The sequence below is a fragment of the Mya arenaria genome, chromosome 5, assembly GCF_026914265.1.
Source record: "Mya arenaria isolate MELC-2E11 chromosome 5, ASM2691426v1".
NCBI lineage: Eukaryota > Metazoa > Mollusca > Bivalvia > Myida > Myidae > Mya > Mya arenaria.
The window spans coordinates 49172621-49197687 of record NC_069126.1 but is presented as its reverse complement, the minus strand read 5'-3'; the positions used below and the strand labels follow the sequence as shown (position 1 = coordinate 49197687).

At 32.8% G+C, this 25067-nt stretch overlaps 1 protein-coding gene across 3 annotated transcripts; it reads left to right on the top strand.

The window, feature by feature from the left end:
• The first annotated feature begins 521 nt into the window (after positions 1–521).
• On the top strand, positions 522–19063 carry LOC128233543 (carcinoembryonic antigen-related cell adhesion molecule 1-like). Of its 3 annotated transcripts, XM_052947260.1 has the most exons (12): positions 524–635; positions 5781–6107; positions 8885–9226; positions 11583–11876; positions 11994–12293; positions 12846–13130; positions 13837–14112; positions 14407–14721; positions 15254–15394; positions 16692–16734; positions 16887–16945; positions 17119–19063. In XM_052947260.1, the coding sequence occupies exons 1-12, from the start codon at positions 581–583 to the stop codon at positions 17226–17228; spliced, it is 2547 nt and encodes an 848-aa protein (XP_052803220.1). In that variant the 5' UTR covers positions 524–580; the 3' UTR covers positions 17229–19063. The 3 variants fall into 3 exon arrangements, with proteins under 3 accessions (XP_052803223.1, XP_052803220.1, XP_052803222.1); XM_052947262.1 differs by lacking the exon at positions 8885–9226; XM_052947263.1 differs by lacking the exons at positions 5781–6107; positions 8885–9226 and having other exon boundaries at positions 522–635.
• Positions 19064–25067: the final 6004 nt, after the last annotated feature.

Genomic DNA, 25067 nt, shown 5'->3' with positions numbered 1-25067 from the left:
AGCCGATGGCGTGATCAGGACTTATTATGCAGCTTTTCGAGCGTCTGTCTTTTAAACCTTTATCGAAAATGCAGTTTTTCATCCAGTTGTAGATCACCTTAGTACTGAATAATTATTCAAATAATAGCTGAATCATTCGGACAAACCAAATATTAAATGAAAACGAACAAACCTTGAAACTTTGCTAATGTAAGTCCTTGAAGTTATGTGTGCGATATTTTAAACGCAAACATATTATTTAACACGTTTTTAATGTACGCTATTTCCGCCTGATGTGTTATTAAATAAATCATGTTACTATTCAAGCTTGGCATAATTATAACTGCCATCAATTAACTCGCCAGAATAGACTAGTAAGGTTTTTATGCATATATACGTAGTTTTAGTATTAAACCGTAGAACAAACACTATTTAAATTGACAGGCCTATAAACGATTTTACTGACAGCGTAAACATACATAACCGATAAAACTGAATGCAGGAGGAAGTTAATTTCAATTCTTTAGTGAGTTTAAATCACTGTCAAATGTACACAAAACATCACAAGGTTATATAGACAAAGTTTATTTACAAAATAAAAATGTTTGTGACACCAGTTACGATTTTGTGTGTCTTGGCATATTTCAGGATTACTGGTGAGTCGATTTTTGTGTATATTTTAGTTATTCGGTGTTCGATAAATAAAACACTTTCTTTGCTGTGAATGTTTCCTATTTAAATCGAATGTCTTGATCTCAATGTTGAGATGCTCAACTAAATTAAATACAGTGCACTCAATTTATCTAAACAAGAATATCAACAAGATAATTCAAACCTTAGTAAAAGCTGTTCGTTGTAATCATTTCAAAGCTAATAGGTTAATTGTGCGTATATTGATTCCTATGATTTGTTTCAAAACACCATATATTTGAGAGAGAAAAAAAGAGATTCGTTTCCATATTACTGCTCCTGTGGCAATCCCAAACGGTGCATATTGTAGCACAATGCCCCTAACGAAACATAACATTGATGCTGCCTGGTCCTGACTCAGAGCATATTCATTATGCGGACCAGCTCGACGTATGTTTAACATTAGTTTCATGTATGGGTGAACAGTATTTCTCTTTCGCTTTTCCGAAAACCTGGACTACATATTGGTTCCTTGCATGTCAAGTTTTCGGGGTCAAAATAGTGTTTATAGTATATATATCTTCATGGCCAGCTATTCCCCAGTTTAAAAGTGCCAAAATATAGCTTATATTGTAATATGTTTTGATCATGTTCGTTGAAGACACAGATAAAATGACGACTTCATTGGATTGTTCAGATTACGTGATGTCCACCTTAGAATTTGATTGGATAGTGCATCAGGTAAAAATAGATTGGCTGTACGACCGTGAAACAAATAAATTATATGCGTGTCGCTACACCGAAACAGTTTACTTAACCACACCAATGAACAAGAAAAACTGTGATACAAAGTATCACAGCGGGCCCACAAACAGATCTACCATGTAAATATTTTGAAGTTGGTGCTGGCTGATGTCGAGTCAAGCCTATGAAGGAATAAAAAGAGACCTATTTTGGTAAAACATAAGTCTATGCACAACTACAGTTTATATTAAACACTTCTTCCAGGTTTCAGTACAACTATAAGTTTTACAGGGGACAACGTTTTGTGACCGACAGACAGCACTAAATCAATATGTTTCTTGCTTACTCGGGAAAAGACATAAATAGGCAAACCAAAGTTACAGTTCTTGACAGCTGTAACAATACTTTTTATTTTATTTTGGTACCCATTTTTATATTCAGTAACAATTCTCGGGACATTTAGTTACTTATATTGAAAATAAGTTTCAATAACATATTAGTTAAATCACTATGTAAATTGACACTAACTTTACAATGCATCAGAGTCAGGTTTTCATATATGTTACATTGGTCAGCTGAGGAATTGGTCAGTAACTTATCAATACGGCAGTATCGAGTTTCCCTAAAGCATACATTGGTCAGCTATGAAATTGGTCATTAAATTCTGAATGAGGCAGTAATTGGTCATCAATATACACTGGACCATGAAATGTAATGAACATACAATAATTCAACACCCCGAGGGGCTTTGTGCGAAATGTGACAACACGCCTTTGAGGCTTAATGGACTATACATGTTAATAAACAAATAATAAATAAATATGAAAAGATTACACTTATTTCGCCATTAATGATTCATGCTTTATTTTTTACATCATATGAACATTTCATTAGCAACAGTTTGCCTTGTTTTCCTCAAAACAACTTCGAAAATACAACAGATTAAAGAGAAATCTATTTTTATTTAAAATGATCAATAATGGATTGGCAAACAACATTCCTTTGATCGTTCTTAGATGAAGTGCAGATAGTTTTCCACAAGTTGTGAGGCTAACATTTAAAGCTACATTTACAATTAAAATAATTGGTTCAAACAATTGTAAATGAAACATCTAAAAAAGCGGCCCGCAATAAACTTCCTAGCAAGCTACATACACACTTATAAGTACAATATATAATTCATGTTTGATACCAGGCTCAGTTAAGACTGTCCTATCCCTAGCTAGAAAGTAGTCATCAAACGACCAGGAAATGTTTGGAAATCGGCATTTATTTAAAGTCGTAAAACTATATACATCAGTTGTATAATCATGATAAAGGTTGATGATTCAACCGGCAGCAAAAAACACTCAAATAATGAGTTAAACATGAAAATGCATTAAATAAGATTTTTTTTTATCATCAATCTATATCGTAGGCATTTTTGATTTATGTTTCTTATATATTTGCTATGATACCATATGTATCCACGTTTTATGTCTTTAACAATTTATTAATATAGATTAATTATCAGCAACATTTTAACTTTTGATTTCACCGCGTATCTAAATATATCACCTTATAATTCTGCAGACAGTTTCCTGTAACACTGTACCAAGGGACCCACATACAATTACATGTACGTCACTCATACAGAATAATAAAGAAAAACATACAAAAGTTAAGTTTAAATAAGCTTCATTCTCAAGGCACGTATACCAAAAGTCTCTTCAAAATGCTGTTCAAGGAAAACATCAATATTGTTTGCTTCCTTTTGATTGTGACTGGTCGCCGGTCAGACGCAGTTGTTATTTACGCCTGTCAAGGGAAAGACCTGTGCTTAAAAGTTGCTACTTTTCACGATATATATAGGGTTCAATTAGCGTCTGTTATAGTATAAATGAAGAGAAAACCGTTGCATCTGAATCTGCCATTATTGACCGCCCCGATAGCTCAGTTGAAGAGGTTGTAGGGGTTCGTTCACCTGAGGAAGGTCGGGGGTTCAAACCCGGACGCTTCACCCGAAAGAACTGAACTCCTTGTTACTGTGCAAATCATTCTCATTCTTATTTATATAACATCATCGTGTTGGTGTACCCGAATGTATCAGTTAGTACATAATTTCAGAGGTCGTAACTTTATTCAGATGTAAAGACACGGTATATTCCTACGCATTTATACCAGAGGCCTACTGAGTTTCAGTAATGGCTTATCAGTTAGTTAATCAAATAGAGAAACTTTTTAATGATTGTTATAATGGGGTATTGTATCGACTCAAATTTTCCTTATTAGTTAACTTGTATTTCACAAATAGTTATTGCTTAAACTTTACATTGTATGGTTAGTTAGGGAACAATACAGAAAAACTCAACTAACTCAAAAGTCGATGTCACTAAATGGTTTGTGGAATGCTGTTTACATACAAACAAAGTATAAGTTGCCGGGTCCCGGCTGCCCCGGCTCCTATTGTCTGGTTTTAACCCTACCTCAAAGCTAAAGGCCGTTCTTAGAGGTCAATTATTTTGCAATTTAGTATCTAATAGGATTCGTGCACATACTGTAATTTTGTCATGTTTGACGGGATAATCAAATATTGCACAATTTAGCACATTAATGTAATATGTGGCGTGCACCCTTGAAGTTCAAGTTCACACTGAATGTTTTGTATGCATATAGAGAACATAAATGAATAAACTCTGAGCTTTACTGACATATAAACCTGAGTGTGTTTAACCGTAACAATAATTTTCAAGTCGAATAATAAAGACCCAATATTAGCATTATGGTCAAAATAGTGTTGTCAAACTTCATTAATTAAGTAGGTTAAATAATTCGAAACATATATCTGAAATTCCATTGAAATACATGATGTATATGTTTAGACAATGACTTAAAGATGTTTACATACAAAACCTTAACCAAGTTGTGTTTAGTCGACGCCTACGCAAACGCCGACAACAGGGTGAGTTGTATAGTTCTCCTTATCATTCGTATAGTCGAGCTAAAATGCAATACATAAATGTTTGTGAAAATTGACAATGCTGTTTTTTGACGTTCATTTAATACTGAATGACCAGGGATTTTTTTCTGACAGTTCATTTGCACAAAGCATTAATACTTGACTTACTTGAACTGTTGAAGTACTTAATTTAAATGCGTCGGTTGAAATATAATTACTCATATCAAATCACTTCAGCATTAATGCACATACTTATGTTTATATTAAATTTTCATTATGAGTTATAAGTGAAAACAACCTATTTTTTATTTAATCTCATCATAAAAAAAGTATTGTTACTTTCATCTTATATCACAATTTTATAATGTGTTGAGATTATTATATCTATTAAACCATAGTGAAGATCTCAGCCTACGTTATTTCTAGAAATGTTTCTTTTTTCAAAGCTAAGTAACTGTATATGATATTGAAAATAGTTAGGATCATTAAACATTCAAAGGTGATGCTATAATCCGTATCATAAAATCAGCCAATAATATTACAATTAAATGTCCATCACTGGCCACAACAAAGGTTATTTTGCGGGAAATCTGAGATCTGGTATAAATGCGTAGGGCTGAGAAGCATATGCTATACATGTGTAGTACATGCAACAAAAAAACAAGCAAAGAGGCAATACAAAGCACCAAATCGTCACACTCGTCGTAATGTAAAAGTACTCTATCAAATGCTGGAAAAGTTTCAGTACGCGCATTCTTACACTATGCGAGGTCTCCACTAAGTTAGCATTTTTTTTGACTACTAATATTCAATTAAATAAAGCTTTCACAATCAGAAAATGAGACTACTTATGACAGTTATGAAGAAAATATGGAATTAAAGATGTAAAACTTGTTAGTATAAAGCGTATGTATGAATATGATCCAGACGGCTCAAACAGATATGCATCTGAGTGATGAAAATGTGAGGTGATCATTTAATTCACCTTCCAAAAATTAAATTCAACTAAAATTTACCACTCTCATGTCCGAGCACTTTAATTTTTCATTTCGCTGAATTCAATTATTAAACATATGTTCGGTTTAACAGGGCATGATGGTTTCAAAAGATAACATGAATATGAAGCTGGAAATCTGAAGCTGTTCCACGTTTAATCTAAATCTGATAATACACAGTCTACCATTTGTTGTATAACATTTCTTTTTTCCTTTCTTTAACGCAAAATTGATCAGAAATTAAACAATTATGTTCGATTGTGTTTTTGAATGATACATATACATTTTATAAGTCTTATTTTTAAATAATGTGGCAATTACGTATAACTTGTATTACACTGATGTTTATTTGATTGTAACGTTTAAAATGTTTCAATCTAAATTTGCCATTGGTTCAACATTAAGGGCAAACTCTAACACTAGTTAATTAAAGCATGGTCTTTGTTTTTGAATTATTAAGTTAATATATTAGAAAATGGTATTTACTTTTTCAGACTGTGTAGATATCACCATTTCTGTCAAACCGCAAGTAATCTTTGAAAACAACTCGGTTTTGATTCAATGTGGCGCAGGATATGATGCAAACAGTCTTGTGTTGGTAAGGGGGCCTCCACATAATAAAAGAATACTATATTCCTATTTTACTGGCAGCGGTTGTACTTTGGACTATGAAAAATTGTTAGATCAGTGCACTTGTGATAATCAAAACAAAAACATTGAGTGCATCATTGCAACGATATCGAGAAGAGAAACCGGATTGTGGCAGTGTACAGACTTTTTTGGACGCATGAATAGTACTCTTGTTGAATTGATAGTGAAAGGTGGGTGGATACTTTCATTCTTGATATTCCTTTCCATGATTGTATTTATATCGGAAATTATATGGTTTTGTAAATTTTAGTTAATTCGGAAAGTTCATGCACAAATATCATTAATTTTTATATTGCTATTGCTTTAGAAATTTCTGTCATTACAATATTGATTATAACGCAAAGTTCTCGACAAACACTCGCTGTACTGAGCTATTTGCTTTAATCATGATAGATGACGTTGATGGAGTTCATGTTATTATTTCTTCTATTTGCTTTCATTCTTGTCACATTATAAGTTCACTTATGAACTGTGTTGTGTATTGTGACTTTTGCTATGTGTTGATTTGTTTAGGCTAAATACGAATGTTCTAATGGACAATGCAATGATTTTATTTGAGCAAGGATAAACATACTATGCTTTCTTGTTGACAATGCATTTCAGGAATTCGACCTATAAAGAAGATATTTCTCTTTAAGCTCTATTAACTTAGAATCGGACGTAAACGACATATCTTCCAGTCTATGAAGATAAACAAAACTTGCTAATTATATTATTTTCAGTATTTTTCGACTATTTCTTATCTTGTTCGCAATACTCTTTTAAATGAATATAACACGAGTTTACCAGACATCTAGAATTCATATAGTTGTAGGGCGGATAAAGTGTTTCGATTTATACTTAAACAATTTAACAAATGACATTTTAAAACTTTTCTTTAAAAATGGGGAAATATAACTTTAAAAGAGTGTAAACATTTGTTTTGTGTGCTAAAACTATATTAGCGCAGGAGTGCAAGCAAAAATCGCTTGTGCCGTCCGTGAATTTGCATCTATATTTTCTGGCTTGCGATTAATCCTTATATCGACCTAATATCAAGGTCGTAGGTGCACATTCTTATGTTGAGTGAGGTTCTGTCTCACGTTACAAACGAAATCGACTAAAACGTAGTAAGTAAATGAAAAAAGCACACTATTTTTGATATATCAGCCTTAATGAGCACGAAGAGGTCAGTTTGAGCTTTTTCCATTGCACACAGTCCGTCGGTCGGTCGTCAACATTTGATTCAAACGGCATCGCCTCCTAAACCACCTTGCCAATTAAGATGAAACTTAAGTGGGAGGAGATGTTCCCTTTCAAAAATTTATCCAAACAAGTGAATTTCATGCAGAAATCTGGTTGCCATGGTAACCAAATGGAAAAACTTCAAAAATCTTTTTGGCCTAGAGCTGGGATATTTTAGATAGTTGGTGTGTTAAATAGTCTATTGGTCCACTAAAAAGTTTATTTAAATTAGGCCCTGGAGCCAAAACTGGTCCCGCACTGGCGGTCACGATTATTATATACTTATATAAAAAGCCTTTGAACATCTTCCTTCACCAAGTGTATTCAATTTAATTCCCATGGAACAAAACCCCTGGGCATCACAAGTTGCCTTTTGTCTTACAGAATAACTTTTTTGATAATCTTCTAGTCTCTAACCGCTTTGCCCAGATTCTTTATAGTTTGTTTGAAGCATCGTAAATGGTCCTTTATCCAGCTCAAATCGTACCCATGTGGTCAAAACTAGCCTCGCCCCGGGGTCACAAGTATTTTCAAGACCTATAACATCATAATTTGGTCCAACACCATCTTTTTTTAATTTTATTCCCTGCGTACAAAACTGGTCACGCCCTGGGGTTCACTAGGGTTAATAAGTTACCTACAGTCTGCTATAGGGAAATCCTCTTTTCTAAAACTAAACGGCACGGCCCAGACCTGTACATTTGTTATGTAGCATCATATGAGTGCCCTCTACCAAGTGTGTTAAATAAATGTCCCTGGGGTAAAAAGCTGGCTCCAACCCTTTTAACCTATTTTCTTATATTTTAAAACTACAACAATGAAAGTTGGACCTTGCATTAAAATCCAATTTTATCCTTGAATGACATTGTCTGTGACATATTGATTCTGTGTCTAAAATTTCAGCTATGAAAGTTGAACCATGTGCACAGTTTCGAAGTCAAATATCAATGTTGTGCCTCGTTGGCTTATTTCTAAAGCTACAGTAATGAACTTTGGACCCTGTGTAAAGTTTTGAAAATAAATATCAATGCTATTCTCGGATGACCTATAGTGTTCCCTATCAAAATACTCTCTTATTTTTAAAGGTACAGCAGTATGAGTTGGACTATGCGTACATTCTTTTATATATAAATCCAATATCAATGTTGTGATTGGATGACCTTAACCACTGCAACATTTGACACTACTCGATCAAAGTTGAATCCTTAGTTGCATTGGCATCAACCAATTAACTTCTTAATACTCATAATAAGACAAATTTTTAAAACTTTCACTCAGGCGAGCTATTTATGACTATCATGATCCTCTTGTATAAATTTGTGTATGTACGTCAATTTGTCACAGAATCTTTATGTAGGTTAACAGCCCTGTTAACTGACAAATTGACCTCATATGCTATTTTTTCAATATTTATCATATACCCCTAATATATCGCACCAGAAGATATTTTAATATGCCATTTAGAGTTATGGACTGTAATGTTTTAATTTTGAATATAGCCATATATGTTGTACATGATATTAATTAATGTTTGAATAACGCCATCGCCATTGTTCTTTCAGTCATGCGCATAATTCATAATTGGTTTTAGTTTTTAAAAAAATAGGGCTTTATGCAGGCGACATTTTCAATTTTATTTCGTAAAATAATGCAATATTATATTTTCAATCGATATTTGAATACTACCTTGATCAGTGAAATGTATTATGTTTGTTCTATTAAGTACCCATACAAGGAGCGATCATACCATCGGATGTACAAAATGTTGTGACAATAGACGATACCAAACAGGTAACGCTGAAATGTGAAGCACCCAATGGGTTTCCGTCTGCAAATATCAGTTGGTTTGTGGACAACAAAACGCCCAGTCAGTCAAATGATGATACCGATATTACAAAGTTTTCGGCGGTCACGATTCAGTCTAACGATGATGGAACAACAACTGCTGAAAGCAGGGTTTCCTTTAACGTAAGTGCAGAACATAATGGAATGCTACTGTACTGCACAGCAAATAACACTGCTGAGGCTAAAATCTTCAGCAGACGGATTCATCTTAATATCATATGTAAGTTTCATTTATACTTATGTACGGAAGCGGTTGCAGTCAACATAACACGAATGTATTACAAGTCATATTAAATAAATACATACAATTAGGTTTAAGTTTTAAAACATATGCTTGGTGATATTTTTAAAAGTTTTACTTTATTCTTGAGTCAATCACTAAAATTACTTTACTGTGAGTTTTAAAACTACTTATACGTTTTCAATGTATCTACATTTACATATTGTATGATCGACATGAACTTAACTCCTAAATCAACACGAGCATTATAAAACAGATTAAGGACAAACTATTTATTTTTCTTCAATTCACATTACCTTTATTATTTGTATTTATTTAGCTTTAAACTCGACACATTTTGGAAAACTCTTTCATCTGTTAAAATTTGGATGTTTATTTTCCGTGAATAGTGCGCTATAATTGATTTTTGATTCATGAATTATATTCGAATGCTTTCCCTCTATATATAACTTAAAACTTACGATTGGGCTATGTTATCAACAATCACATAACAAATTGTCGTAACTAAAGAAACTAAAATTTAAAATAACCCAAAAACATCAAAAAATCAAAATTAGCATTACCATTTGGTGTTATTTGTATATAATAAATATTGGGTCAAATCGAAAATTAAAATTAAATTATTTTTCAATAAACCGACCAATGATGCTCTTAGTAGAGGACTTGATAGTATTACTCAAGAAGTTTGAGACGAAAAAAACGACCTTACAGAAGGTACGATGGTATCATTATACCTCCCAATAAATATCCAAATTGACCTGTTTGATAAGCTAATTAAACCAATACTTCTTTATGGATGTGAAATATGGGGATTTGGAAATTTGGAGTTATTGGAAAAAGTACAACTTAAATTCTTGAAGCACCTTTTATGCCTTCGATCCTCAGCCCCAAACGCAATTGTGTATGGTGAGACTGGTGTATTTCCTATACGAATTGCCATAGAAACACGGATAGTTAAATATTGAGCACACCTAATACAACCCTCGAAAAAATAATTGTCTACAAAACTTTACTATGCGATGTATTGTCTTTATGATAATCTTCAAAATAAGTCAAACTAAATTAATCTGGATAAATAATATTTAAACTATGTTAATAAAAACAGGAATGTATGGAATTTGGTTATTACATACATTTACTAACTGTACATGGTTAACACTCTCAGTATCACAAAAGTTAAAAGATTTTTTTTATTACTGACTAGTACAGAACATTTAACACATCCACACGCTTCCAATTTTATAATAAAATAAAACGAAAGTTTGAAATGGAAAAGTATCTTTATAACACCTATGACATAAAAACAAACAGTTATGCGAAATTACGAATGAGAAATCACAAATTATCATGTGAAACTGGTCGATGGAGTTATGTCCCAAACGAGAATAGAAAATGCACGCGTTGCAATAGAACGATAGGTGACGAAAACCACTATATAATAGAATGTCCTGATTTTGTAACTCTAAGAAAAACGTTAATAAAACCTGTATTTTATGTTAACTTCCTAAACCTCTTTACAATTATGAATGAAAATGATTTTAGGAAACTATCAATATTTGTTAAACACATTTTAAAATCGTTTACCACTTAGTTTTAAACACTGTTCATTATGTAAACGTATATCACTTGTTTATTCCGCGTATTAAAGTGAAGATAATTGGCATAATGTTGATTGTTCTGTTTTAAAATGATAACACTTGACATAATTTTGATTCTGATTTTTGATAATTGTAATTTTATTTGTAATTTGAAACCTAATGTATCATTTCTTTCAGACAACTTTGTATACTTTGTTTCCATATATGTTTTCACTATGTGCCTGCATAAAGCCTCGTTATACTTAGCACTTATAATATCCTTATGTTTGTAACTCTGTTTTTATTTAGTGTATGAATAGATTTTGAAACTTTGTACGATTACAATAATTCTACATTATGTTTCATTGATGAATTTGAGTAGTGGGAGAAAGTCACGTTCCATTTAAATACATTCATTTAGCAACAAGTCATCTGTTTGTACCCTTGTTTTGTTTAATTATTTTGTTGCCCTGTATGCATGTATTGAAAAGCACAAAAATGAACAATTTCACATCCACGCTGACAATAATTCAGAGCCAACGTCAACAGTTTCATTGTTTTGACAATGATAAATTACCTGCAATAATTACTGCAATTGTCATACTGTCTAAGGCTTAGTTGGTTAATTTAAATATGACTACCTCTATCTAATTATCTCGTATACATTATACGTTCATATTCGAATAAAAGTTAATTATTAACTGACAAATCCTTATTTTTTTCTATACAACTAACAATTTGTTCATTCACTATTTCAGACAACCCGGATAAACGTGTTTTCGTAAACAATCAAACAAATAATACAGACTACTACTTGATACGAAATTCCAACACAAGGCAATCTTTACGATGCGAAGTAAACGGTGGAAATCCTCTTGCAACTCTGAAATGGTCTTGCTACGATGGTATTCAAAGCGACGAGAATTCACAGTCCAGTGCTATAAGTACCGTCAATTGGATCGCTGCTAATCTAAGCGACTCAGCATGCATCTGCTCGGCATCGCATATTCTTGGATGGACGGATCGGCGATTCGTGAATATACACGTGTATTGTAAGTTGAAAAGTATAAATTATGAAAAGTATGATAAATGGCTTTCATTTAATCATTAACTTGTATTTATTACTCAAGAAAAAGGGCTGAACTATGTCTTCCTTTTTCTGCTTTCAGATGAACCCAATCCTCCAACGTGTACACTTGGTAGTGCAAATGTGAGCAAAGGCGTTTTAAACGTGACTTTAAACTCAAACGTTCTAATTACTTGTAAAAGTGAAGGAAATCCGGCTCCTGAAAAGTTTACTTGGACGTGGCCTACTAGCCAAACATCTGAAGGAAAAACCCTTTCATTAAATAATGTACAAATACCACATGATGGGTTATACATATTAAGTGTTGAGAATATCATGAAGCCTAGCATTGGACAGGTCGTCAACGGACGTTCAAATACTACGTTTGACGTGAACATTCAATGTGAGTTACAGGTTAAAAGTAAAATATCATACCTTATTGTTAAATTGTTTTGTTTTTATCTGCGAAAAAAAGAGATTTATCAGTGAAATAAAAAAAAAATGTTTCACTCTTTCAAAAAGTGAAAATATAAACTTGATAATTTTCACTGTTTTGAATGTTTAGCCCATTCTAACGTCAAGATCAAACAATAGCGCGACAGGGCGTTGACACAATGTCAGCGACGTTATTTCCAAAGCATATTTTTTCTTTTAAGGATATGCTAGAAAAAAATCAAATGTCATTTTATTGCAGATTTTAGAAAAGCGCGCCAAATTGTATACCAAATGAACGTCATTTTGATTCAGTGTATCATCGCAAAATACTTCACCGCATTAACACCAAACGAAAATATATCACGTTACGCCACTCGTGAAATAAAGTATTGGTGCTCACTCGGTGAATTATATTGCGATCTTACAATGACACAAAGAACTATCCTCTATAACTTACACACAATAATCACTCTTACAAACATGATTATGCTAATGTCGAATTGTATTTTTTTCCTTTCAGACCCACCAACTATAACGAATACTGAAAGTAATCTAGTTGCTATAGAAGGTACAAACTTTAGCATAAATTGCATAGTGTCTCTAGGAAACCCAAAGGAATCTTTTGTTACTTGGAAAAGGGAGTCGAATGCAACAGCCGAAAAGGTTGGACAGCTGATCGACTTTCTGAACATTTCTCGAACTGACGAAGGCAATTTTTCATGTGTTGCAAGAAATAGAATGACATCGACTGGCAGTGCAGAAGAAGATGGCGTCGACAAACAACACTTTTATATCGATGTTCAGTGTAAGACCGTTTTTTTTTGTAATTTAGTTATGCAGTTCCTCGATTATTGGTAGTGACGATTCTACCTTATGCAGACATAATATCGATATTCTGACTAGCATATACCATGTTTGTATTTGCACGAATAAAGTAGAACATTCAGGTCAATCTCAATTAAGCATCTTGGTAAACTTAACTAAACTTGATAGCGAAAAGTGTCGACCGACATTGTTTATTCTTAAGTATGTCCTTGTCCCTGTGTAATGTCTAAATACTAGGTGAAAATATCCCGCTTTGATGCCGACAGGATGAAATATTGCTGCAGGCAGGACTTCATGTTATGGTATTAGCATGTAGGCCATGTTTTAAAATGTGACATTACAAGTATTGAGTAAATGATTAATTTATTGATGTAATGGCAGGGAACATACAACTGGTACATAAAATGTTTATACATATCATGAGAGTCGTTTTAAGTGTTCGGAATGCGTATCAACATGGGGTAGTTAAATATTCCAATTACTTCGTTCTTAATTAGGTCGTGATTGTGTGCGTTATGTGCATGTTACAATTTGATTGTGATCCCGGTTTGTTACAGTAAATTCTTTGTTTGTGAGTAAATGTCATATATCTTGAAAATGTTTTATAGAAATAAATATTTTCAATGTGTAATGAAATAAGTACCTTTCAATATAAATCAGCTACTTGTTTTTTTGCTATATTTTAGATAAAGCAAAAATACAGCGATTTGTTGCCTTACCTGCTACGGTGAAACATACAGAGGAATTAAGCTTTGAGTGTGATATAGACAGTGACCCGCCCGCTAATGTCAGTATAGTGTCTCCAAACGGCACAGCATTGCATTCTACACGTGAAGGCAATCAGCTGCGATATAGAAAGATCAGTTCATGCTTGGAGGACATCGGCAATTTCACGTGTATTTCTGAAAATAAGCATAACGGCGGACTGCCCGAGAGCAGAAATCTTACAATTGATGTCGGGTGTAAGCAATTGTTTTAATAAATTGGACCAAAAACTAATTCTAACAAATACACAGAAAATCATACTAATTCGGTAATTAAGTTTATTAAAATTTCGTATGTTATTTACACGACATGACGTACGAAAACGTAAACAAAACTAGTTAACGACATAAGACAAATAAAAGTCGATAAATATTAAATTTAAGGATTATAAATATAGTTCATGTACGATCAATATTTGTGAGGAACTCATAATATCAAACGTCATCTTGGGGTCTTACTGTTGCGACAGAGCGATTTGTAAATCTTGACAGGTTCGCCGAGATACCGACCTAATTACCTACCAGAGACGGTTGTCAAATCAACAGTGGGAAAACAGACGACGCTTTATTTCAGTATATTTTCAAATCCTTTACCCAAACGTGTAATATGGACAAATCTTTCAAACAACATGCAACTACCTATTAACACAAATGAATCGGATAGAGTGTGTATTACAACACGTGATGACATGCTGTCATCCGTGGTTGTTATCAAAAGTACAGAGCCATGGGACTTTGGGAATTACTCTGTGCGTGTAGAAAACGAAATTGGAAGCAAGACTGAAACGTTAAGCATTGTTTTAGACGGTAAGTGAACTTCACGGTATCAATATGTGCATGGATAAATTCATATCAGCATGTTGTTTAACAAATTGTGAATGGCGTGAATGTATTCTAAAAGATGATTTTTAGTGTATATAATCATCATACGAAAGACGAATGCTTGCCAACAGTCATTAAAATGTATTTTCACAAAACCTGACGTTTTATCGTAACCCTAAGGTAAAAATATGTTTATGGTTAAGATGAACGGATATCCAGGTTTGGAATGAAGAGAATATTCAGGAAAAAATACTAAATACATCAAACACTTTTATATATTTAAAAAGAGCTTTGAATGATTCTGCAATTCCATTACGATACTCAACCAGTTGTTTTAAATACAATAAAGTAATTAAAATGTTTGCCATTATGGTAAGTGTAAGTGCTTAACAGGTTCGCTTGAAATCTTGCATTCACCACATACAGATTAATTTGCAACACTTTCAAAAGCTTGTCGTTTGCCATGCAAACTAGTCACTGCAAAAATGCTAACACTTTCATTTTAATTATAACATAGAATCACCAGCACCAGCGGAAACTTCGTCAACTACCAACTCTGCCTTAATTGGAGGTTCCGTCAGTGCTACTATGGCTTTAATAGCTCTACTAATTGTAGCATATGTCTATAGAAAACGACAGACATTTAAAGCGAATAATGGTAAGTAAACTAACTAATCAATTTCTTTCGAACTTAATGCTTGTAAATATGTGCTATCTAAGTTTAGCAAGTTGATACCGTCAACAATTGAACTTTAGATCATATATAATATTAAAGAGATTGTTTTCTCCTTTAAAAAGGGTGAAAAAGGCGGTGAACCCATATTTTTATAAAATAAGTTGATGCATGTTGGATTTATTTATGTTTTTGTACGTTATATGTGTCTCGATTAGTGTATGTTTATGCTATCAATAACTATTAGGTACGTAAGTTTGCATAACGGAGGCTAACTCTCTTGTCATACCTTGCTTGTACTTTAAGAAACTGTTCAATGACACTAAATTATTAGCTGGGAACAATTAGTATAGTTATTTCTTGCACAAGAAGGGAATAGTTTGTAAATGTGAGGGATGTCACGCCGTATGCACCCATGTATCCGTTATTTGTAGATTCGAACTTTCAGGAATAAAAAACAAACTAAATTCATCTGGTGGAGAAGGTAAACATACTCATATCTTTTTACTTCTAAACAAAGTCTAAGTCTAAACATTTCCCTAAGAACCCTCGTAGTAACTATCTTTGCTTATCAAGAAATAAGTCTAATGCAACGCTAAAACACATCCCTATGAAAGAACTATTACGCTTTAAATTTCACAACTATCACACATATTTACCATTACATGATAGTTACAATATATGATGTAACTTTTCTAACTGCGGATATAGAAAAAAATGTTGAAATTATCATTTTACGAACAAAGATGAGAAATCAATGTGTTTATAGCTATCATAAATGTCCAAATATGTATAGCAATAAGATTGAATTATTACATATAAATTAAAAAATGTAAATTTTATGATTATTTAGTTATTTCAAAAATATAAAACATATCCGTGTCCTTAATCGGCGAAGCTATCCATTCTCTCTATGTTGTTTTATTTCGTGCTGCTTTCAAGTTGTTCGTCCCGTTCATCCTGTGATTGTACGCACATTCGAATTCACATGCCGGGACGTAATATCAATGAAGTTTGATTTTGCTTGCTTTTATCATTTATAAGACGGATGTGATTAGAAAATTTAACATATCAACGAAAAAAATGAACTTATTTATTTGCATTATATTGACATATAAAGGCAAGTATATACATACTTTATTTAAAAGATATTAACATATTTCTTTATTGTATACTGTTTTTGTGTATAAACAAATAATGCGTCCTGGTTGACATATCTAGACCACTGATGTTTTGTGTCATATTGCACTCATTCTAATTATTTTTTGTCACATCGTTTCAGATCTTCACGTCAAGAACGACAATACACAGCATTATGAAAACGGGTAGGCTTCAGTTGCAATTTCTGAACGTGCTTACCTTTCACTCTGCTCTTGGGTAAATTATAAGACAAAATCACAATTTTATGTGCAATAAGGTTTAGACATTTGTCTTTGTTGATTTAAACAACGCTAACGCGTGTTGTCAATTATTTCAGGTACGAAGAATTAACAACATTAGAACGACGCACGGGCGAAAAGGCGTATTCTGATCTTGGTACGTACAGCATTACGTGATTTGTTTACTTGTTTGTGCATGCAATCTAATCAATGCTATAATCCAAAACAACTTCAAACACACAGTTTCAAACATGAATTTTCTTTGACTTCCTTTAATACATTTTATTTAAGAATGAGGTTTAGTTTACTAGCTTTACAAATTTTCTTCAGATTTTCAACAAAGAAAGGAGAAAAACAATCAGAAAAAAATGTCAGCTGAAGACGAAACGTATGTTAACCTTAAACTGGACACAGGACGAATTCAAATATCTTCAACGTGACCCAGAGGTTTACTGTTTCTATGACGATCCTTTTGCAAACATGACTTTTGTTGTTGTTTTTACTTGCATGTTGTGCTCTATAAACTAAGTATGTATTGTACATTATATCAGTATCATTCTGATAACACATTGACTCAGCCTTCTCAAGTCAGTCAAATGATTGACTGATTGACTCAACATTCTAAATGTTAGATAGGAGCTTGACTCAATGTCCGAAAGAAGCTTGATTCAACCTACATTATGCTATACAGAAGCTTTGCTCATCCTCATCAATGAAGAATTGAACTCAATAATCAATCAAGTATTAATTTTTATTTGATACCAACAGTCTATTTCTGAAGAACTTTATATTTTTAATGCCAAACAGTTTGTGGTTACTTTTTAACTGAATACTGAAAATGACTTTCTAAACGGAGACTTTACTAATTTATGGGTATAATGGCATACAACTATTTAGACTAGTGCCAATTGCCAATTAATAACACTGGGCGTTTTCATATACATTAAAAGTCCGATGTTCACCCATTCGATTCAACAATAAGATTGATATATTCCTCAAGGTTTGCGCTTTTTATACACTTGGTCCACTAGAAACTGATAACACCATTTCATTTAAAACGATTTCCATAATAAATTTAACCCAAGGGCTGCTACATTGAATAAGCTTTACTGTATATCTTACACAAGAAAGTGTTTTAGCTATATCATTAAATTAATACTGATAAACACGTTTAATTTATAAACAATATATTTCACAAAGGTCGAAAGGAGAAAGAAAAATTAAGAATTGATTGTAAAAATGATCGATCATTGCGTAGTCTTTACTTCTGGTTTAAACATTAGATGAGCCTTAATCATAACGACATTGTACGTGTATTATTATTATTTAATCGATTTAACTTCATACGGTGTAAATTGCCTATTTGTATATATCCACGCCAAACAAACAATTGATGTACAAATATAGGATGAGGTAGCGAGTATCTTACATAAAGTAATGCTATGGCTAGGCCAGTTATATACCACACTTTTAAAACCCACTTTCGGCCTTGTCGAATACATTATCTTATTAATATGCAGGAATAAAAAAAATAATGCTGAATTAAGCCTATTCAACACTTAATTACATAATTGTCGGGAAAATTAGCTTTGTTCTAAAGTATGATCAATGCACCCTCAAGACCTCGACACAGCAAACAAAACATTATGTGCAAGTTAAAATCTGTTAGTTAATGGTTGGAGCTTTTGTTATAAGATTTAAAAAATAACAACATGTATTAAATTAAAGACTTTCTGAAAACATAGTCTCCAACATAAATATGTAAGAGTATCCATTTAATACATGCAAAAATCAAATTATTTAAACGTATGGCTATTAACAATCATTTTTCACACACATTTCAATACTTAAAGAAACTAATTGCAGAAGCCCTTTCGTGGTAATTTACATAACTCAGAGATTATGACATCGACGACGACGAATAAAAATATTTTTTTAGTTATTGTTATTTTTTTACTATAGAAAATGAGACTTGCATTTTAAAAGGTACTTAGTCCGTCTTATCATAAGCATACTAAACCGTATAGAAAAGTATATAACTTAAGTTAAACATACCTTATCTACAAAGAAAGAATTCTTTACTGCTTAAATCAAACCGTGTTTTCTGCGATCAATGAAATTGTTTACTAATCGTTTATAAGAGCATGCAAATGTATTTTGAAATTATTTCTTAAATTTAAGCTGGCAATCGAACGTGCTACTTAAGTAAAATAGTACACTTTCTTTCCGTTAACTTTAGTGTTTAAATAAGTAAATCGTAGAAATCTAACACAAATCTGTGCGGGACTTGATATATCCGTATTTGTGAAAACGATTTGTTTGTGTACTCAATATCATAATTTTGCTATAATGCAATTTAATAAATTTAGCCAATATACAACTATTTGGGTATTCGGATGCTTTTAGGAGATGAAATAAAGCTCTACAGGTTCATGAAACTTTCATTGTTAGCAGTTATTGTCAGTGCCCAATTTTTCGATATATATTGAACATAAAAGGTTTAATAACATATATTTTTATTATTTCAATTAACCAAATTTATTGCTTAAACTTAAAATAATTAAAAAAAACATAGTTTCTCAGGATAATCTTCGAACTTACGTCCTTTAAAATTCTCAAACTGTCTTTTACATTTTATACCAAAACAAAGCAGTGAGCTTACCTTGGATCTCCTATACTGGACCTTAGAATGTTGAGAAATGGGGTCAAGCATACTTATGAGTATATCTTTACCATCATTGAGCGTTGATACGATCGAAGTCCAGCTTCCTTAGATCCGTAATGAGTTTGATCAGCAATCGCAATGTCATCACCTCCTTATATCATACCAGTACAGCACTCACCATCTTTTTTAAACATCGATTAACGCAAAGGAACATCCTCCTATGTGACACCTAACGGTTGAATGGAACATGCCAGAAGTATGTATACAAAAAAATCACCGTTACCAGCAATAAAAGTCTTCTCAACTTCAATGTCAACCTAAGAAGACAAACCTTAATATCATATCTCAAAATAAGTGTCTCAATTGCCAAGAAATTGAACATCCCATATCAAGAGTTCACACAACCGATAACAAATGCAATTGGATGCTTGAAAACAATATTAAGTTATATGTAAATTTGGAATTAATTTCTGTTAGCAGATTTTTGCTACGTAATGATGTACCTGCAAGGTGGTATGAAGTTTAGGTGCAAGGATAAGCTTCGATAGTATAACCACAGGGTGCCTCTCCTTATTTTGTGTTATTTTTGGGGGGTTTCGAACACAGTCGAAATGAATTACCCATAAAAGTGTTTATCAAATATTTGCATAAGAAATGCACAGGTTATAGAGCGGGCAAAATGAATTAGGTAATATTTTGTCGATTCAGTTATCTCTAAAGTTAATCATGCAGTCTGACTGGTGACATACATAATATCAGCTATTTTGCCAATACTCATTGATACAAAGAATATTTGGGATAGTATTGGATATGATATGCGGATAGTTTTGGATATGATATGCTTTAGTGTGAGAGTAGAAAGTGTCAATATGGTCAAAGTCTGGCAAATCAGACAAAAAATCTCTGGAGTTAATATGGCGCTCTGGCGGTTGATAAATATGTGAAACGAAACTTAAACCAGGTTACGAAATACACAGACGACGTATTTATTGGTACACATTTGAAATGACTGTTCACTACCTTATACGTTTTACGATCTGTTTTATCTTGACATGGCTTGTTAAATTTTCACTTTGAAATATTTCACCAATGAAATGCATTTGGAAACTTCAAACGTCTTCAAAATCCAAACTTTAACTTAGCAAAACATATCTAAGAAACTAATGTTTAATTCGCGTTTTACTGATGCATAACAACTTTTTTATTGAAATTAAGGATATCGATAACCATGTAATTTAACAAAAAATGTTTTGTTTGATTATTTTTATAATGTCTTTGCCGAACCTATTCATGAATGTCAGGCAAAGAAACAGACAAACATAAAGTTTCCACTATGGCTATGTAGTAGCAACCAAGACTTAATCATTGAAACTTGAAAATGCTCACATATCAAACGTATGTAAAACATTCTGTCAAATGATATACGCCAGTGCAAACATTATTAAACGTTGAAATTTTAAAGGGCTAATAAATTGAAGGAAGTACAATTATACTGACAGATAAAAGACGGCACTTCTGCAGACACTCCTTTACCATTGAAACGTTTAAGGGCTTATAAATTAAAAGTAAGTGAAACTATTCCGATCAGAGACGCAACTTCAAGTTCAACATACTTAAGCCATTCGATATATTTGGATGTAGTCATGCCACTTACATAGTTCCTCATTTTTATTGCTCCCCGGAAGATATCGGAGTAGTATAATGTCGCCGCTTCGTCCGTGCGTGCGTCCGTCCGTGAGTCATTCCGTCAGTCTCAATATTCGCGTCCTGGATATTACTCAGCTACTGCCGACTTGTATTCAATCAAACTTTATGGAAAGTCTAACCTTACAAGAGGAAGTAAATATATCGATAATCAGCACGTCCCGGACTGATGATATTACCATAGTTATGGCACTTTCAATAGATATATATTATAACATCGGTCCATTCTGTCCTGGGGTTTTCAGCAACTCACTTGTTGAAGTAAATTGGATGCTTCACTAACGATAGGAGCATTATATTAGCCCGTTCCGGCTCGAAAATAACTAGAACGTGTATGGGCCGTTTCTCAGCAACTACCAGTTCTAATTCAATTAAACTTTATGTGAAGCTTTTCTGACCAGAGGAGATGCGCATATTATCAGCAAGTTCCTATCTGTTGATTTTGAAAAAAGTTATGACACGTTAAATGTCTATATGGAATGATATAGGACTAGTCGAAATGTTCTGTTTTAAATAACATTCAATTCTTTTCCACTTGACGGTGGATGTCAAAACCAAATCACAAACACTGGTTTTCTCGGACTTGCTGCACAATACAGTTAAGGTAACATGAAGGGTAATAGATAAGATTGTGGCATGTTTAAAGTATTTCGTTTACATCTTTATTTACATTCAAACCGTGCATTTCTAAAGTAGCATACTTATAAGATAATTTACACAGCACTCGTAGAGTGATTTAATACCTTGTAATCAATTTGTCTGCCAATCAAGTGAGTTAATATATCAACGGAATTGGACTGTTTTTTGAAACAACGCAATACCAAACCAACTGAAGGACTTATCAAATAAAAAGGCAAATTGTACGCATTGTTAAAGTTAATGTGTAACGTATATTTGGCCAGATGGTGCACTGACATTGTTTCAAATCTGCCTGTACAAATAATTTGACATAACATCGAATTTTATACACATTCAATTAACTCATACAAAAAGCACACTAAAACACAAAAATTATATTACTCCTACATATAACATTAGTGATGTAGGGGTATCGACATGCCGTATTATTATGTTCGTTACATTAAAGAACCCAAAGTTATCTAGTATATCTTGTCAGAATAATAAAAATATGTTAACTTAATGTGTGAAGCCATTTTGACATCTTATAATAAGCATATCAACTTCCTTACTCATATCTTAAAGGTATCTACTGGTGACGTGTGAGGGGTTTGCGTTTTACATACTGCTATTATTGCTATACAATATTCTTCAGAGACATTTGTAGAAAACGTTACTAATAGCTTCATCTGTTTTATTGTGTTGTTATTCAATAAAACCCACTTAATAATTATTCGATTTATTTATAACTTAATTTCAGGCATGACCATTCTGCAAAATACTTTATCAAAACCTACTCGCAAGTACTTTGATTAAAAAAACAACAACAGTGCATGAACGTGGAGTTAACTGATGCATATATTTTATGGAATATGCAACGATCAGTATTGATCAATGTTTATTTACATCTCAATCCTCATAATACTATTAGATTTCAATGTTTTCATGTTTAATTTATAGACTCACATATCCCAGTGACCACAATATAATTAATTGATTGAGCGTTTAATTATCACTTTTTTAGACAAATTATTACTGCTGGGCATATCGCTGTGGTTTATAATGTATTTAACTGAAACATTTGCATTAGTTGCTATATAATAATTTCTACAACTTTCAGATTGTCGCCATATCACGACTGTCTTAATAAGGCTGATAATGTTCCATGGTAAGTCTTAATTTCACTATGGACTGTGTGGATAAAGAGAGGTAGACACTTTTCCTTTTGCAAATTTTAATGTCCCCAAAGGTCGACCTTCAGTAGCATCTAAACAGACTGTGTATGCATTTATTAAACAACAACAGATAAACAATGAATGCAAAATATAGTTTTAACTTTTGCTAATGAATTTCAACTGTAGAAGATTATAATAATTCGTTGTAAGCATTGAAAACGTTTAAGTGGAATAACAAACACTGTGTGTGATATTACTAAGAAAGCGGATTTCCGTTTTGTTTATGACCAGTATGCTAAAGGTAATTAATTAGCAAATTGTGTATCGCGTTATTTCGTATTTTTGCAGATAATCGAACCAGTTGTTTGCTGACTATCATCTTGGCTTACTTAGAAGGTAATATTGCGTGTTTATCCAACTGTGAATTTCTGTACACATGACAAACTACCAATATGTATGAGTATCTCAGACATGTATATGTATTCTAAATTTAGTACTGTATTGTTTAATGTCTACTTTCATTGTTTCCCCAGGATATTTTAAAATGAATTTTGTTTTTAGAATGTTCTTATATTTTTCTATTCTTTTGCATCTTAAAATAAAAATAATTCTTAAGGAATATGAGGGAAAGTTCTTGAGGATTTTCGTAGTATGTTCTCGATTATTCGTACTTGGTATATATATATATGTGTTCTGGATCATTATTATTATGTTAATAAGGGCATACTTATATGACTTTGAACAGAAGGTCTTTAAAATGTTCTGTAAAATGTGCCACCAGTATTTATTCTGTGAGAATGACATCTCAACTTTCTCTACATAAGAAACAAGTTGTCAAAGGCACGTGAGTTTTCACGGTCGAATCTTTTATTTATGATGAGAATGCTAAGAAAGGAGTTTTAAACCTGGAAATACTGTCCTTGCTCTTTTGTCTATACCTTGAGACCGTTACACTCTAGAAATGTTCTTACATACACTGTTTACAAGAAAGGCAGGTCTCTTTATGATGATGAAAACACTCCTGAAAGGCGTTGAAAACACATTTGTCATGTTCAATAAGTAAAATGATACATATACAGAGTAAGCTCTGACAATGAACTAGTGTCAGTTGCCACAGGAAACATGTATCATTGAATCGGAATATGGGCACTTATTTCCCGACTGGAATAAAATCCAATAAGAATGATTGCTTTGAAACAACAACATATTAAAGACGTAGTTAATGTTCCGCTGAATAATAACCTAATTGATCTATGTTATAGCAATTGCAGTTCGTAATAGTTAAAATGGAACATACAGAATGTACACACCGTACCGCAAAGTGGGTTATATGACTTAAATGGCCTGATTTCCAATACTGAACACTTGATGATGCAGAGACAAAGTGGGAAAAGCGAAATAATTATTTGACTAAACTAGATGTTCTCACAAGACTCTTGCAAGTTTCACCGAGCAAATGTGATATCAGCCTTTGTAACACATCATGCCCTATACCAGTATAAGGCTATTACATTTAGGATAAAACATTTGGCAGCTACAATCTCAGTGGCTTGTAAATATAAATATCTCTAGTCGTGATGGTCGTGACCGCTACGTCGTTGACATTATACAACTGTGCGATTATTAGGGCATATTGTGTGACAAAGTCAGTTTAACCCTAGATGTAAAAGATATCTACAAGATTTACAAATGTCAAAATGCTTTTGATATATTGAAAGCCCTTCTCAAGAGTACACCAGGCCTTAATATCATGAAATACTTAGGTCGAAACTAAATCTGCATCTCAACGCAATTTAAAATTATGTCTAAAGGTCAAGGTAAAGGTCAGAAAAGGCAAATCCGAAATTAAAAAAATGCACAACTTTAATGCAGCATACTAAAGATCTAAGTTGGTTTCGTAAATATAAATATTCTACCTCTTTAGTAGTATTATACATGTGACATGGGGGCGTGACAGACGGACGAATCAATATCATCTCAACTATTTAGAGAACCACCCGTAAAACGGTGTGAGAAATTAGGTTGTAATCGAGCCAGTATTTTTCTGACAAGACTTTTAGAGTTTCCACTTTAAATATAAAGAGAAAAACGGGCACTGGCCATCGCCACAGTGTTTT

Bases quoted from the DNA above. Each gene is read 5' to 3' on its own strand.
- LOC128233543 (XM_052947260.1), top strand. From the start codon at position 581: ATGTTTGTGACACCAGTTACGATTTTGTGTGTCTTGGCATATTTCAGG. The intron at 636-5,780 runs GTGAGTCGATTT...TTACTTTTTCAG, and splicing joins GGCATATTTCAGGATTACTG to ACTGTGTAGATATCACCATT. The intron at 14,722-15,253 runs GTAAGTGAACTT...ATTATAACATAG, and splicing joins GTTAAGCATTGTTTTAGACG to AATCACCAGCACCAGCGGAA.